The sequence below is a fragment of the Enhydra lutris genome, unplaced genomic scaffold (genome assembly GCF_002288905.1).
Source record: "Enhydra lutris kenyoni isolate GAN:26980312 unplaced genomic scaffold, ASM228890v2 scaffoldscaffold25, whole genome shotgun sequence".
Taxonomy (NCBI): domain Eukaryota; kingdom Metazoa; phylum Chordata; class Mammalia; order Carnivora; family Mustelidae; genus Enhydra; species Enhydra lutris.
The window spans coordinates 26,771,863-26,789,006 of record NW_019154109.1 but is presented as its reverse complement, the minus strand read 5'-3'; the positions used below and the strand labels follow the sequence as shown (position 1 = coordinate 26,789,006).

The following is a 17,144-nucleotide window of genomic DNA, read 5'->3' as shown; positions in this document are numbered from 1 at the left end:
CAGAGGCTTAACCCACTGAGCCACCCAGTGCCCCTCTGTTTTAGTTTCTAAACTGATAAATATCAGTAGGTATAAGAACCCTCAGAAACAAAATGTCTTGGAGATCCCTTTGGTGCCCTGGGCACTTGAGGGGTTTCTGTTTGTTAGTCACACGCCCCAATGTCAAGTAGGAAAGAAAGTGTGAATGAAGCAAACATTTGTAACATGATACTGCTTTCCCTTTCTTCCTCCTCCATAAAGGTATATCTACAAGTGGTCTGGAGTTCCATGCTCTAGAAAGTTCCAAGGCTTGTGGCTTCCAGCAAAGACGCTGTGACAGTTGAAGAGACGCAGAAGCCAGCTGTCGTGGAGGATCCTGTTGTCGGAGAATGTTCTGCACCCATGGATGTAAGTAGGGCCCATTGCTGAAGCTGTCACCCCATGAGCCAGGAGGGGGGGCGGTGACGACAGGACATGTACCCTGAAGCCATTCACTTACTTGGCTGGTGTCACAAGGACCATCAAGCGCGCGTATTCTGTGCTGAGACCTGGTATCAGAGGAGATCATGTATTTGATTGTAGGAAAAGCCGATGTTGAATGTCAGCTCACACTTGACTGAGCCTGGTTAGGGGCCCATCCCGGGGTGTCCTGGCTCAGGGCATCCTCCCTGGCTCTGAGTGGCCCAGGCAATCTTGACCTTCCCTGTCCCTACAGAACCCACTAGAATCTCAGGGTTCCCATATTGATCTGGATCTCTCCTAATTTCATTAGTTTATTTATTTTTTTAAGTTGCCTTCTTCCAGCAATAATTTGAGGTGGCTTAGAGAAAAATAATAATTCACAGAACTACTGAAACCAGGGTTATTGAAGCAGAGTGCCGTGATAAGGTTTGGAGGACTTACACGTACCAGAGAACCGAGCCCGGGGTTCTCACTTAGTCCCGGGCCTCTGGGTGGTTAGAGTAGCGTGGTGCATCTCAGCGTCTCTGCGGGTTAGCCAGGAAGCATTTGCCCATGTCGAGGTGCTCTGCTCTGGGTGCATTTTGGTCTCGAGGGGACTTTCAGTTCATCCTTCAGCAGACTCAGATCCCGCTAACGAGTCTAGAACTGTAGTCATCCACCCATCTGCCTGGAGGTCACAGAAGGCAGAAACCGCATGTCCTTTATGCCTGCAGCCCCGGCATCCAGCTCGGGTCTGGCGCACACGAGGTGCCCCGGGGGAGCCCGCGGACTTGATTGAGACTAACTTCCCTCAGGGCTTCAACTTTCCTCACTGCTTCCTCGAACTTGCCGAAGGAATGGGCGGCCAAGCGAATAACGTGGACCCTGAGTCCTGGGGAGGGACGCCTCCTCCCAGAGATCTCCTCTCACTGCCGGGATGCTCACCAGGTTATACTCGCCTCCCGTTTGTTATCTAAGGAACAAGCCTCCTCCCCATTTCTCCTTCACTTCCTTGTGGTGATAAACCATCCTGGGTCCCTTTCTTCCTGCAGCTTGCCTTGAAACTGATTTATTTCCCTCCTTCCTCCCTCCTTCCCTTCCTTCCAGTCGGCTTCCGAGAGACTCCTGCTACTGGAGGCCGGAGAGGTCTTAACCAGGCCCCTCACGGCCTGCCATTACCTATTAATAATTCAGGGCTACGCTTAACCACCAACCAACAGCTGCTGCAGATTTTCTCTATTACATGGATTCCTCCAAAGTGATTTCTTTGTGTCTCCCACTGCTTTATTTTCCAGAAATGGTCCCTGCAGCCCTCTCTTCCCCTGCCACCCAATCCAGAGTGACTATGTCCAGAAATTAGTATTTCAGTACCCCAGCGTGTGCTGTATAGAGATAGCCTTGTCCTGTGAAGCCTCATCAGGCCGCCTCTCCCTGCCTCCACTCTCATGTCACACCGAGAGCTCCCTCAGGCACTTCTGCCCCCAGGGAAGACGCCTTCTGCTCTCTTCTGGTTGCCAGTCCAGGCTTCCTCCTTTTCTGAGAATGACCACACTATTTCCTTCTGTTCAGAGACTCGTCTCCATTTCCTATGTCTCCTCTTACTAGGAGGACCAAGCTATTTAGCATCTGAACGGGAACCCGTGTGAGGGAAGGGGGTATTAAGAACAGACGTTCTGGCATGCGGGACTCACCGGATTGCGGGGTCCCCTGCTTCTCAGAGCTCCGGCTTCACTCACCAATACTGAGAGTAGAGGTTACTGAGGGCCTTTGGAGAGAGATGCCGCCGGTTCTGTTTGGTTGTTGGTTTGCCCCCCCACCCCCAACCCCAACCTCTAGTGTAGATTCCACTCAGGGGAGAGCCTGCCCCCTCCTGGAGGTTAGAGCTCCCAGGGGACACTGTCAAGCTTGTCACAGAACAGGTAGTCTGTGGGCGAGCCGGCAGAGCCGTGGGCCTGTCTTCCCTGCCTTTTCTTTCCTCTTCATCCCTCCCTCTCCCCTCCCCTCTGCTTCTTCTTCTGTGGGTCTTCCTGTTCTCACTCTGCCTCCCACCTGCCTCTCCCTCCGTGCCTCCTTCCTCTCAGCTTTGCTCTCTCTTCTCCTGTCCACTTATCATTCACACTGTCTTCCTTTCCCTCTCTCTCCCAAAATGGCTCTTCCAGCGGTGCTGGAGTGGGGCTGCCAACGTTAGCTTCTCCTTTAAAGGAAAAGTTTGTATTTCCAACTGGAACTTGATTTTCCTTCATGGGCGAGAAGCTGTCTTTTTCCCATTGCGAGGGGCCTAGGCCTGGTCTGTTTCACATGAGTATCTCGGATGGGAGGTCCGGCTTTCCTGTGTCCTGGAGGACAAATTGTCTTGGGGATGGCACAGCCTGGGTGTTGGAGGTGGGGGTGGTGGTGGGAGGGGTGGCATTTGGAGCTGTGACCAGAACACACCTGGTCGAATGCAGAGTGTGTTACGGTGGAGATGACTGAGACGCTGAGACCACATGCCTGCCTAGACCTCGAGGTCTGAGACTTTGGAACATGGCGGTGCCAGGATTATTTTAGAAAAGGCAAGATCAGGGTCAGAGTCTAACTAATGAGAGAGTCATGGCTAGTGTGCCACGCAGGAGAGGAGACACCAGTTAGAAACCGAGGAACCAAGCCTGCCTAGGGGAAGGGAGGTCCGGGGAGCCAGAGGTGGCTTAGATGTTTCTGGATGAACTGGGCTCCAGCAACATTCTGAAAAGCACGAGCCGAGAATGGACTGTGGTGCAATGCAAGGAACCGTGAGGCTGGAGAGCAGCATGGGAAGGAACAGAAAAGAGAACCATGCTCAGTGTGGAGGTAGGGGGTGCGGGCAGGAAGGGAGACGCCCAGGAGGTGGTCTGGTGATGAGTGGTGATGGAAGAGAACAGCACTTGTGGCTGGGTGGTCCTCGACTGTGGAGGGGGTGAGGCTGGGGCCCAGCCTGGGGGGCCGGGCAGCAGTGCAGTATGCAGAGGGGGTGAGATGGGGTCGGTCATTATCGGTGGAGCTGACCACAGCAGCAAAGCCATAGAGTGACCAGTGAACAAGGGCTGCACTGGACGCAGGGGTCAGGGGTTGGGGGGGAGGGAGCAAATGGCAATCTATGGGGAGCAGAGGGTTGAGGAGGGGTGGAAGAGAGAGCTGGAAAGGAAGGCGGCTGCCAGATTGGGGAGAGCTCTGACCGCTGGCTGGGCTGTGACATCTGGATGCCATCTCAGCATGGGCCTGGTCCGTGCCCCTCTTGCCGAGTGTGAGTGCAGCTCTGAACCAGGTTCAAGGGGGAACTAGTCAGGGCTCTAAAAATAGACATGCATGAAACCCTCGGAGCCAGCGTTTTCTATGGTGTCAGCCTCTTGCTTTTGCTTTGATCTTCAGTTTATAAGACTCGATTGAAGGGTCAGCCACAGACCACATCACCCAACCTAGGGCTGCTAGCAAGAATCTTATTTCCATTGTTTCAATGTTCATTGCCTTCTAATGTCTCATATTATGTTAATGACCTTAGCCTGAGACTGTGGGCTGCAGGAATGATGTTAAGTTTCCCCACAGGCAGCATTCACTGAATTTCCTTCTGCACTTGAACCTACTCAAAGTTCCTGCTTGTGATATGTGGAGCCCCTGGTTCCTCCTTCTGTGGTGGATGAGAGGGGTAGGGGTGACCCTTCTAGACATTCATAGTGTTGGTCAGGATTTTCTCACTGATGTCTCCTTGTCTTAGATCTTCCTATGACCTCTTATACTGATTTTTTTTTAATGTGTATAAGCTCCCCTCTCTCACTCCCCGCACTCTCCCGCCGCCCCCCTCGATAAAGAGATTGTAAGAACCTCTTAGCCAAGGTCTGAGTTTCCATGAGGAATTTTTGCGTTTATTTACCATCCAGCCTAGTATGACACATGCATTCTCTGTTTGGGGGTAGAGAAACTGGGTAGGTGGGGGTGGGTGGGAGCAGGACCCACCCGCTCCCCTGTTTCACCCCAGCACTGGGTTTTGTGGAGGATATTCCCAAACAGATCTTGCTTAATTGAAGCCCCACCCGTGGACCACCTCCATGTCATCAGGAGCTTGTCAGAAGTACAGAGTCTCAGGCCTCAGAACTCAGAGTCCGTAATTTGACTGGTGTTTGAGACACGCTGGTCTCCAGATTAATGGGTACAGACCACCTGGGGATCATGTTAAAAAATGCCGTTTCTGATATTATTTGAGGTTACTTAGGTAATGGTAGAACAAGGAGGCCTCAAAGTTTTCTTGTACCAAAGCAGCAACTTCCTTTCTAAGGGTGTCAGTGAATATCATTTCTTCCTCACACTGACACTCCTGCACAGAACAAACAGTTTATGTCAGGCGTTCGCAGACTATAGCCTGTGGTCCAAATCCAGCCTGCTGCTTGTTTTTGTCAATAAAGTTTTATTAGCTCCCAGCACTGCTCATGTATTTATACATTGCCTGTGGCTTCTTTTGAGTCACACAGCTCAAGTCAAATAGTTCTGACAGAGACCCTTTGGCCCAGAAAGCCTAAAATATTAACTCTCTGGGCTTTTACAGGAAAAAAAAAAAAAAAAGGGAGAAGAAGAAGTTGCTGGTGCTGGCTTATGCGATGAACCCAAAATATTTCCTTGAAGTAAAGGAAATAGCTATAATCATTTGCCCCAGCTGCAAAATTTGCAAGCCCATCTTAATGCATCATGGAGAGCCAGAATCATAAAATGTAATTCCCAGGTGGGCAATGAAGTATCTCGAGTCCCAAATCGATCCAGATAATGGTACCAAAGAGTCTGTGACTTGCCAAGGCCCCTTTCATAACAACCTCCTAAAAAAAATGATTCTAATTTTGTTGAACTGACTCCTTCCTCCACAAATTGATTCCATTAATTGTTCAAAGTAAGCTTGACTTTCCTCAGGAAGTGGGAGGAGCCAAGAGGACATTCTGAGTAGATGTGTTTGGGACCAAGGAATCAAAGAGTATGGAAAGGGTTGGGTAGAACCTCCTGAAACAGTGGCCTCAGCCCAGCCCCACCTCTGGGCTGTTTCCTGGGCAGCCAGACTCAGACGGTGTGAGCTTGGAGTCCTTCTTTTAATTCCCTGGGAGAATCCCACCACCTGTCTCTTATTTGGGGTTTTTGAATTGTGAAATGATGGCACACTCCAGCTCCAAGCTTGCTGCGTGCATACGCCAAGCCTACAGAGACAGGAGACAGAGGCTTGGGCCGGGGAGCACGAAGCACGGAAGGGGGTTTGCTGGTGGAGGGCATCTGCTCTGCAACCCAGAGGAGCAGGGGGGTGTGGGCAGACAGAGGCAATCCGTGGGATGGCTGGAGGATGTTGGCCCCCTGCTCCGATCTTTAAGTCTCAGAAATCCTGGCTCTCCTCCTGCCAGAGCAGGATTTCAGAGGAGGTGGGTGTAGGAGAATTAGGATCTTTTTCCTTGTCCAGAGAGACCTGGGGCCAGCATGGTTTAGTACAGGCTTCTGGGGGGAGGGAGGCTCTTGGCTGTAGCTCTAGGAGCTTTAGGCTTACCAAGTTTCTCTTCCCCTTGTCTGCATTGCCCGGGACACCAGCAGGGTTTTTCTGAGGAAGTGGAGTGGATGAAAAGTAGGGAGTCCCCCCCGTTAATTCCGGACTGTCTTAGCTGGAGCCAGTTCCACAAGGTCGTAGGAGCAAATTAGCCCCTCCTATGCTGACAGGGGGGCTCTGCCCTGTTGCAGGAATTCCCTGAGGTTCATCAGCTGATTAGCTCAGCTGGTCGGAATGTGGGGGGTTTCAAAGCCAAAGTTACTATTAGGGCATTTCTTCTTTCATTCAGTGACTATCCACTGAAAGCCTACCAGGTAACAAGATGGTGGGAACAACGTGGGCTGGAGAGTCAGACGAATCTGGGTTCAAATTCTAGTTTCCCCACTATGAAACGACTGCTCCTCACTCACGTTCCAGTTGGCAGGTTTCCCTCATCTTCAAGTCACTTCCCCTGCACCTCCCTGAATCTGCATTTGGGCTGGATGATCCCTTCTCGTGGCATTGGCTGCAATGCCTGCACGGTCTGGCCACACACCATATTATGTGGCAATGATCTGTTCAGGGTCAGTCTCCCCCCCGCCCCACCGGTTATAAAGTCATCGATGGTGGGGACCTCTGTTAATGATTTTTTACCCGTAGTTCTTGATACCCATGGGTATTACAGTCGTTCTGAAATCTGGATCAGTTGGGGTTCGGTAGAAGACAAGCGCAGGAGAATCATGAAAATACATGGGGGTATCCTAGTCCACTTTTCTGGAAGTGAATGGTTGAGCTGGGGGTGGCTCTGGAGACCCAGGCTTGGGAGGCACAGTTTGGGTAGATGAGTTGGCAGTGGACAGGAAGCTCTGTCTCCCTCACTATGTTCTATGCTCACAACAGTGGGGGCACGTCTGATTAGTTTCTGTGCCCCTTTATGTTCTTAAGCACAACTGAGGAAGTGAATAAATAGATAAGTAGATTTTGATGCGCACTACATCCAAGATCTGGCCCTCAAATCTCCCCATTATTCCTGGGCTCCTGGGGGGCTCAGTCAGTGAAGTGTCTGTCTTTGGCTCAGGTCATGATCCCAGGGTCCTGGGATCAAATCTCACATCAGGCTCCCTGCTCAATGGGGAATCTGCTTCTCCATCTGCCACTGCCCCACCCCCACCGTGCTCTCTTTCTCCCTCAAATAAATAAATAAAATCTTTAAAAAAAAAACAAACCCTCCCCATATTCCTGACATGGATCTCTCTTGTCTTCAGAGCCTGGATAGTGGAACCATTGTACAAAGAGCATAGATCTGGGGAGAAGAGAGCAAGTTAGTCTGAAACATGTCAAGCGTGAGATCTGCCTGTCGAACGTGCAGGACTGGAGAACTGGAAGGAGGTGGGGACCGGAGTCCTGTGACTTTTAACGTGTCTGTGTTAGCTCCCCGAACTAGACACAGAGCTCATGGTAGAGCCCCTGTGGTGCTTAATGGCTCCGTGAAAGGGCCCATGGTACGTGTTTATTGATCCATTCCAAAATACCCAACTTCCCATGTAAGTAACAGAGATCTGCTGTGGAGGCTTGAGCAGGGCTGTAAGATGATATGAAGTTTGCTCCAGGAAGGCCTGGTTTTGCCGCAGTATATGAGGAGGACTGTAAGGGGAAGGAGGCGGACGTGGGAGAGCTCGTTAGGAGGCCAGCACGGGGGCAGCTGGGGCGTGAAGGAGTCTGAGCAGAGCTGTGCCGAGAGGAAAGAGAAGGGGGGTTTTGACTGTGTGAGTGCCGAGAGGAAAGAGAAGGGGGGTTTTGACTGTGTGAGAGCCTAGTGGCTTTTCTCGCCCCACGGCATTAGCTCTAGAGAAGTCTCCTTGCTCTGGGAGGAGCAGGGACCAGCCTTGTGTGGCTTTGGAACAAAAGCCGATGACTGCATCCAAGGGAAGATAATGAGAAACACACAGGCCATGAAGATCAGGAAAGCACTGTCAATCTTTTCATTGCAAACTGTACTTTTCCAAAGCCCTGGGCAAGGGTGCCAAAGCCTCTGTGTGTGGACTTGGGCCCTTCACTAGGAAATATAAGACGGAATCATCCCCCTTAATCAACACAGAACAGACAACATCCCAGAATCTGAGAGGCTGGGAGAAGAGGGGTGGGGTATGTAGTGAGGAAAAGGAGCAGGGAGCAGCGATCAGAAGACAGGAGAAAGCCCATGTGGTCCAGAGTGCGTGGACATTAAATTTCGTGGAAGCTGTGTCTTCCCCCACCCCACCATAGTCTAATTTTATGGGGTATTTTTTCTTCTTCAAATATGAAATACTTCTGTAATTAGAGACAAGCCATCCAAACAAAGAAACTGCTTTCATTCAATAAAAACTCTAGTTTTTTGATTTATGTGTTGTATGTATTAAGAACCCCCCACCCCCGAATTGTAAATCAATATGACGAGGTGTGTGAATGACCTTAAAAACTGTCCATACTATTTACTGTAGGAATTTCACTTTTGTGAGTTTACTCCAAGGAAGTACTCTGAAGGGGACAAACATTACATACAACAATGTAGCGTTTAGGGAGGAGAAAGGAAAGACCTGAATGGCCCGTCTGGAGGGTGTGGTTAAGTACACAGATCATATGCCTGTAAAATGATGGTTTTGGGACTCTTTGATGACATAAGAAGGTATTTATGGTTTTATATTAAGCGAAATTAGAAATTATAAAGTTACGGGGCTCCTGGGTGGCTCAGTCGCTGAAACATCTGCCTTTGGCTCAGGTCATGATCTTGGGGTCCTGGGATCAAGCCCACCATCGGGCTCCTTGCTCAATGGGGAGTCAGCTTCTCCCTCTCCCTCTGCCCGCCCTCCCCGGCTCGTGCTGTCTCTCTCTCTTTCTTTGTCAAATAAATAAATAAAATCTTAAAAAAAAAGTTCTAAAGTTATATAGTTATATAGTGGTATTTAATAATTATGTAAAATCCAAGGAACAAAATCTCTGATGAAAAGTCATGAAGTCCAAACATTGACTGGGTTTGATTTTTGGTGAGGATACTGTGGGAGCCATTTTGGTTCTTCATCACGTTGGAAGTTCACAAATGAGCATGCGTGGCTACTATATTAGAAAAGAAGACATTCTGTAATTTTTTTTGTAAAAAAGGGAATACTATTATAAAGGAGTATTTGTAGCTTTTAGAGAGAAAATATGAGAAATCTCGGTGAGCTTTTTCCTTCCCTGGAACTCTGAAGGTCTTTCCTCTCTCCCAGTCAGATATCCTCACACGTTGCTGGGGATGACAAACAGCGAGTGTGCCGTCTGAGCTCTGCTCCGACACACCTGTAGTTCCCCGCCTTCTACATGGAAAAAAGACCCAAACCCGTGGGTCTGGTATTCAACGCCTTTCAGAAGCAAATCCCAACCAATCTCTCCACCTTCTCTTCCCATCAGTTCCCTATGTGTATTTTCTCCTCAAGTCAGAGTCCCGTTCCCTGCCTCAGACTTGCTATTTCTTGTACGTGTCCCAGCTTCCCGTTTCTGAATGCCTGCTCCTCCTGGGGACAGCACGTTCAGGGAGCGAGTCCAGGGGATGGGTCGTGCTATGTGGTCTTGGCAGCCGTGTCACCTCTCTGGTTCTCAAACGGCTCACCTCTGACATGCAGAAGGTAACAGATGGTGGCCAAGCGTCCTTGCAGCTTCAAAGCTGGGGGAGCCGTGTTCCTTCAGGGTCCTAGCTGTGTTTACTCCTCCGTCCCTTGCCCCACATGTACCTGCTGCCTTAAGTGTCCCTCCTCTCCTCTCCACCTGTCCGAGTCTGTGCTTCCTAGCTCCCGTTCCCTTTCCTTCATGATGTGTCCCTCAAGGTTCCATGACCAATGACTGCATGTGTCAGTCCTTTGGCCACTCGTGCTTACTGCCTCTTGCCAGATTCGTGGCTCATGCTGAGATACAACAGATACTCCCATCTGAATAAAAATTCAACTCCATGGGGAAAAAAAACAAATTACGTCAACTTTTGAGAGGACGGTGCACACTTCCCTAAACCCTTTGTTTCTGGTCCAGACAAAGCCAAGCCTGTGATCCCCACAGAATTCAGGGGAGAGGGGCAGTTAGACTTTTAACAGTATTCCCCCAAATCCTAAGAAAAATCGCACAAGGGCCATAGCAAGTCTGTGTTTATTTTGAGTCAGAGGAATTTTTTTCTTTTTTGGCCAGCATACAAATGTGAACTTTATAGCTCCCCCTTCTGCCAAACACTGGTTTGACCTTCTGTCCCCGTGTGGCCCCCACCATGACCACAGGCCTTCTCTTCCTTCGGATTTCTGTAAATACCTTACTCCCCTCCTTTCTCTCCACTACCCATACCCATTCATGTTGGACAAAATGAAGAGGTGGGCTGGGCAAACTGAGGTGTACCAAAACGTAGAGGGCATCTTTGCCACGTTCCACTCAAGAAGAAGGGACTCAGAGTCATCTTCTGACTCAACCTCATTAAGAGTAGCCAGGGCAGCTGGGCTGTCCCCAGCTGTTGACTCTGTCTCTGCCCATAGAGCATTCTGTTTCCTTCTGTTTCTTATTAACAGCACAAGAGACTGTGAGCTGCTTAAGGGTAGAAATCTTGCCTTGTTCATCTTTGCAGCTTTCTGGAGCCAAGTATGGTGCTAAACACAGGACAGGCCTTAGTATTAGTGGACTGAACGAATGAGTATAGGAAGGACAGACATACTCTAATGGCAACAGGCCAGTGTGAACTGTGGACAGCGGAATGGACCATGGGTCCTTGCTCTGACTTAGTGGTTCTGGAACCCTGGGCATGTCTCTTCAGTACCATGGGATTAGCTCCCTACCGCTGTTGAAAAAGTATGTGTGTGTGTGTGTGTGTGTGTGTGTGTGTGTGTGTGTGTGTGTGAAGCGGCAAATGATTGAAAATGTTTACCTTAAGGAGAGTGCACATAAAATCACCTGGCACAGGGTTGCAGTTGAAAAGGGGATTTATATAACACTGCTTTCCCTAAATATTCATAAAATTAAAAAACCTGAAAATCACCCATAATCCCAGCATTTAAGAATGATATAAAATGAGAGGTAAAATTACCCTCCTGGCCATCTCTTTTAACTCTCCAGAGACAACTGCTTTCTTTAAGACCTAAGGGCTTGACGTTTATTCTTCCTGATGTGTTTCCAAAATTGCACAGGCCTACGTATGTGCACACACACCCACATTTTCTAAAGGGAGCCAGTCGCGTTTATCTGTCCATCAATTATCTACCTATCTACCCACCTATCTATCATCTTTGAGTCGATTATTTTTTGAATGTTTACAGAATTATCCATCATTGGAATATCCTGTAATGCACCCCAGTCCCACAGTTCCAGGGTTTTCTGATTACAGACAGCACCCCCTTACACATACATATTGGTAAGCTTTCGCACAGCTCTTACTTCAACCATACCAGATGCCTCATCATCTACCATCGTCCCAACTCATAACCACCATGAGAAGGAAGGATGGATATTGTTATCCCATTTTACAGCTGGAGAAACAGAGGGTGTGAGGGAACAAGTGCTTTGCCGGAGACCCACAGCAGGACCGTGACGGAGTTGGGGTTTGCCAATGCTTGAATTCTGGTGCCCAGTCCCCCTTAACGCAGTAGCCAAGTGCGATACGGCACTTAAATAGGACACTGGACTGAGGGGCGCCCGCGGAGTGCAGTCGGTTAAGCGTCTAACTCTTGGTTTTGGCTCAGTTTGTGATCTTGGGGTCATGGCATTGAGCCCCCCCATCAAGCCCTGTGTGGAGCCCCATGACAGGCTCTGTGCTCAGCAGGACATCTGCTGGAGATTCTCTCTCTCTCCCTCTGCCCCTCCCACTTGGGCTTGGGTGCTCTCTCTCTCTCTCAAAAAAAAAAAAAAAAAAGAGTGGATCATGACCAGGCAGCTGTATTATTGTATTTAGAAAAACCCCAGAAGAATACAAAAAAGAAAAACAATTCTACAAAAAACTCAAGGCCAAACACATTTAAAAGCCATTGTGTGGAAGAAATGCACCAGGAACTAGGGAAGGGCGGCAAAAAGGTGAGTCATTTTGATCTAGCTGCCACCTCTTTCAAAGGCGGAGGCTGGCTCAGGTGGTGTGAGTGTGGCAGGAGAATTACTAAGGACACCCCAACCATCCCAACAGTGACACTGACGCCCCCAGGCCATCACAGGGCAGTGCTGGAAGGGGCCTGTCGGCATTGGGTTAAGATTGGCCTTAACTGACATCTTCCTCAATTATCTGCAAGAAATCATCAGCTTTTAGTAAAATATGAAAAAAAAAAAAATAAAAACAGATGCCACTTGTGGCAGAGTCCCTGGAGACCAAGAGTTACTGCACAGGCATTAGAGAGGGCCTGGCCGGAAGGAGAACAATTCAGCCTGGAAAAATGCAGACTAATGAAAAGAGTGCAAAATGTCTGAGGGAAACAGGGCCAGGCCTGGGCTAAGATGGGGAGGCACATGCCTCCAGTGGAAACTGTACAGGGACACCCAAAGACCCAGTAATCAAGATGAATAAAACTCTGGGGTTGCTGGATGGCTCAGTCGGTTAAGCGTCTGCCTTCAGCTCAGGTCATGATCCCAGGGTCCTGGGATCAAGCCCCATGTCGGGCTCCCTGCTCAGCAGGGAATCTGCTTTCCCCTTTCCCCCACCCTACCCCCTGCTTGAGAACTCTCTCTCAAATGCATAAATAAAATCTTTTTTAAAAAGATGAATAAAACTCTAATGTAATATTAAAATAGTCAACTTGGCAAACTATACCCCATGGGCTGGTGGCCTATTTGTAAAAAACGGTTTTGTTGGAAAGACACTGGAAGTGAACACAGAGCAAGCAGCAAGGGGACTCCAGGCTGTTTCGGACCTGCGGCAACCCAGGTCAAACATGAGACTGTTAGATGACACATCAGACCTTACTTCGTCTTACTTGGTGATTTATGGGGCAGATCCTTCCAATGAAGAAGAGTGAATGGATTTTATTATTTTTATTACTTACCTAGGGTCACCTTCACAAATTCCCACAAACTGGGTGGCTTAAGACAAGAGAAATGTACTGTCTCACCGTTCTGGAGACTAGAAGGCCCAAATCACGATGTTGGCAGGGTCAGGCTCCCTCGCAAGTTTCCGGGAAGCATCCTTCCTCACCTCTTCTCCCTCCAGGGGCTCCTGTGGTCATTCCAACCCCTGCTTCTGTTGTCCCGCAGCTTTCTTCCCCGTGTGTGTGTCTCTGGGTCTCTGTGTCCCTGAAGACAGGGAGTCAGATGCTGTGGGAATATCCCCCGACAAAGCTGGAGGTCTGGCACTGGCGTCACAAGGCGGCAGCCCCCCACCTATCTTTGTTCTACTCTCTTTCATCTCCACCCTCTAGAACAGGGCATCTAGAACAGCAAACACTCCAGTAGTTACTGACTGGATGCATCCTTCCAGGGGCCGTCCTGTGTTGTCTCCTGTGTGTCAGAGAAGCAGAACCGGCAGGAGATATAGGTCAAGAGGGTGATCGCAAGGACTTGGCATAGGCGACCACGGGGGCTGCGTTGGCAAGTCCCAGCCCTCAGGGCCACTGGAGAGGGCAGCTTGGGGGTCTTGGGGATGGGCCGAAGCTGTTGTCCCCAGTGGAACTTCTGCAGGGGAGTCTCAGCTTGCTTTTGTGGCCTTCAATGGATGGAAATGGTTCCGTCCAGATAATCCAGGACAGTCTTGTCCGTAGAGTCAACGGAGTATGGATTGTAGTCACATCTACAAAACCCATTCCCAGGAACACCCGGATTAGGGTTTGAATGGCTGGGGACTAGCGCTTTGCCAAGCTGACAGATCAAAGACTACGGCCCCCACGATTAAAGAAACTGCCGCCCCGCTAGTGTCCTCCTGGGCATTGACCATGAAGCTAATATCAGCCCCAACACTTCTGATGATACTGACTGAACTCAGCTCTGCAGCCAACCCCGAGCCGCATCTGTAGGCTGATGATACTTGAGGGCTCAGGCCATCTGGAAGGGCAAGTATCTCCTCTTGGATTTGCCAGAAGCAAGTGGTTATGTTAGCTGAGGAGCTGGAACATTCATTTCAGAGATTTGACTCTGGTACAAGTTCTGTGGGACCAGAGGCTGGGGTGATGCTTTTCCCCTTTGGCCCTGGTAAACATCCTATGCTTGTTATGGTGGTTGGTATGCTGGATTTGATCTTTTCTTCGTGGGCCAGGAGGTTCACAGTAAATTAGGGGTGTGCTCTGCTGGGGGAAAGTGGCTGTGGCCTGGCCTCTGCTCGCTGTCAGCACACACGTGCTCCAGGACATGTGAAGGCATCTTGTGGGGGCGGCCCCGAGAGACTGCAGCTGGTGGTCTGGTGGAAGGGGAGGTGCTGGGGCACTGGACAGACAGTGCTGGACCCGGAATGAGTTTCCCCTACTGACTTCTCACCAGGGAAGTCCCGCCAGACCCCTGTCCCGCTCCTTGTTACTCAGGACGTAGTTTAGTCAGTGCCAGGCTAAGCAGGAGGCTTTTAGGATTGAGTGGCGTGCAGGACAGACGCTATCCCTGTCCTTTCAGGCTTCCTGTTGAGTCATTTCAAAGAGCAATAATGATCAGATCTTGGTTTGTTTTTTTAACTCAAAAATAGCCCATACGCAACGCAATGCGAGTTTCGGGTGTGTGACATAGTGATTCGACGATTCTGCATGTTCCGCCCTGCTCACGGCACGTGGGCCGCCATCGGTCGCATGCTTCCGTCTCCAGTGTCATTGTGTTCCGGGGGCTGTGCCTTTCCTCCCCGTGGCTTACCCCATCCCCAGCTGGAAGAACGGCCGTGTCTTTAGTGCTTACTGAAGGTTGTCGTTTCCCAAGGAGGTGGGGGTAGTGGATGCAGAAGTAGGGGTTGTTACAGGTTAGGGCTGGGGAGCCTCTGGTAGCCGAGGATTGATTATTAACGCCTTTCCTGCTCAGAGTCAAGCCTTTTTTTCTGACCCTCTTTTCCTCTCCTGTGAATCCCCTCTCTTGGCTGTCTCAGGAGGTCCCCTGGTCTGGGTCTCCCCTCTTCAGAGACCTCTCTCCAGGGAGCCTCTCCAGCCTGACCTTTTGTCCAAGCTCTTGTCTTGACTCTCCAGCTGCCTGATGGACACCTCCTCCTGGAGAGCCCCCAGGCTTTTCAAAAGCATAGCATCTGGTAAGAATTTAATGTTTCCATTATATTCTTCCTTCCCTTTCTTGTCTCTGGTAATTTTATTACAAGTCCATCCTTCCTTCCTTCCTTCCTTTTCTGCATTTAGGTTAAAAACTTAGTCATCTTTGATCTACCTTTCCGATCATACCTGTTGGTCCCATGGCCCCGCCCTCTGTGTTCCCTCATATCTCTTCCCTCTGTTTATTTGCCACCCCCAATGCCCAGTCAGACTGTCTGGACCACTTTCCCCTACAGCCTCTCTACTGCAGCTTTCCCCCATGTTGGTCCATTCTTTCCGGAGTAACCAGAGCACATGATCTTGATAGACCTTGTGGGGTTGCTTTGCTGCTCGGAAGCCTTCAGTGGATCCCTGCTGGGCTCTGCAGCCAGATGCCGGGGTTCTACCCCGATTCTGCCAGTTAGGGTGAGGGACTACTCACCCTGTGCTGTAGCTACGTCATCTGCAGAAGAGTCGGGCCCATCTCACGCGATTGTGATGCGGCTTCTGTGAGCACGCCTGTGCGTGCTTGTAGAAGTCCCTGACACTGTATCGGCGTTCCATGCCGGTAGACCCTCTGGCCTCTTGTTTTGCCATGTTTCCTCTCTTGTACCTTGACTTTGCTTTTCTAACTCATTGTCTGTTATGTTCCTGAATCATTGTTTGCCAAGTAGTCCACACAATTGGCCAGACCTATATGGAATGTGATAGAGGATGTATTTGTCTCTCTTCAGTTCCCCTAAAAACTCTGTGTGTGTGTGTGTGTGTGTGTGTGTGTCTGCACTAAACTATACACATGTATAGATACACACATATGCATAATATACTAAACTGTATAAACACACACATAAACATATAGATTCACATACACTCTCTTCTTGTTTCTTAACCGACTCAATGTTCCCATGATGCTTCCAAATTAAAAAGACTTACTTAGGCAAATCCCTACCTTTTACGTGATGGTGAAAGAGTAATTTTTCAGAACTATCCAGAGAACAGCTTCCCATCACCCAAATCATGAGTGAGATCTATTTCCCAGTGTACCAGTCTTTCTGATAAGGGTGCACTGTGCTGGCTGGTCTCAGGGAAGGATACCCAGAAACATGCTCAGGGACCCTCTGTCCCTATGGAAGAGATCCACGTAGAGACACTGAAAACCTCTGAGATGAGCTCATGTAGATGGTTTCTGTGATGAAAATAGCAGTGTGAGGCAGTGCCAGGGATGTCAGGTTCCCAGAGTATAATTAGGATTTTTCCCGACTCATTGCACACTGTAATTTCATTGTTATGTGCATCCTTTAATTATGGGCTCTAATTGTCCATTTTAGTTCTGTAATTAGATATGAAGATGTTAATTTTGTAGATATTATAATCAGCTCTGATATACTTCCAGATTCTTTCCCCTACCCTACCTTTCAAAGAAAATTAATACATCATTAAAAAGTTTGTACACTGAAGGAGACTCTCAGAGGGCACCTTTTGGGAACCGGTAGTCCCTGGTTCAGGAAGGCTATGGGAGCGTTATCCTCCCTACACTCCCCACACTGCATGACTTCATGTCCTAGATATAGTACTGGGTCCAGAACACTGAAGACCTCCTTTGACTCATCTAGAAAAAATGTCTCTTGACTAGAAAATTTAAAGGTGACGCCAATGCTTTGTGAATCTTCAGAGAAGAAAGAACTAATGTTAGGGCAACACTGACTTTTTGTCTCTCTCATGACGTATTAAAGATGAAAATATGAGGCATTTTAGATTCATGGAGTTTGTATTTTTATTTATGTATGGGCAGCAGATTATGTATCTATCTATCTGTCTATCTCTTATCTACCAGTATCAGGGAGAGAGAGAGGGAAAAGGGGGTTGCTTTACTTAAAAAAAAAAAAAAAAACAACAACCCACAAGCCTTAATTAAATTAGAATTCATTTTACAAGTATTCTCAATAATTCAGATCTCTCTTCATTTTTTCCTCTATAGCACTCTAAGAAAAAAAAGACAAACTCTGGGGTTTTAACCAAGGGACTACGCTGTGCCCATTTCATCTTATATATTCTATATA

At 49.0% G+C, this 17,144-nt stretch overlaps 1 protein-coding gene across 1 annotated transcript in view; it reads left to right on the top strand.

Moving 5' to 3' along the window:
* Positions 1-315: 315 nt before the first annotated feature.
* LOC111151043 (discoidin domain receptor tyrosine kinase 2) overlaps positions 316-17,144 on the top strand; it is a 120,170-nt gene continuing 103,341 nt past the window's right edge. The window contains exon 1 of the mRNA XM_022508764.1: positions 316-387. Within this exon, the coding sequence (XP_022364472.1) occupies positions 382-387 (6 nt within the window). The 5' untranslated portion in view covers positions 316-381. The remainder of the gene's footprint in view (positions 388-17,144) is intronic.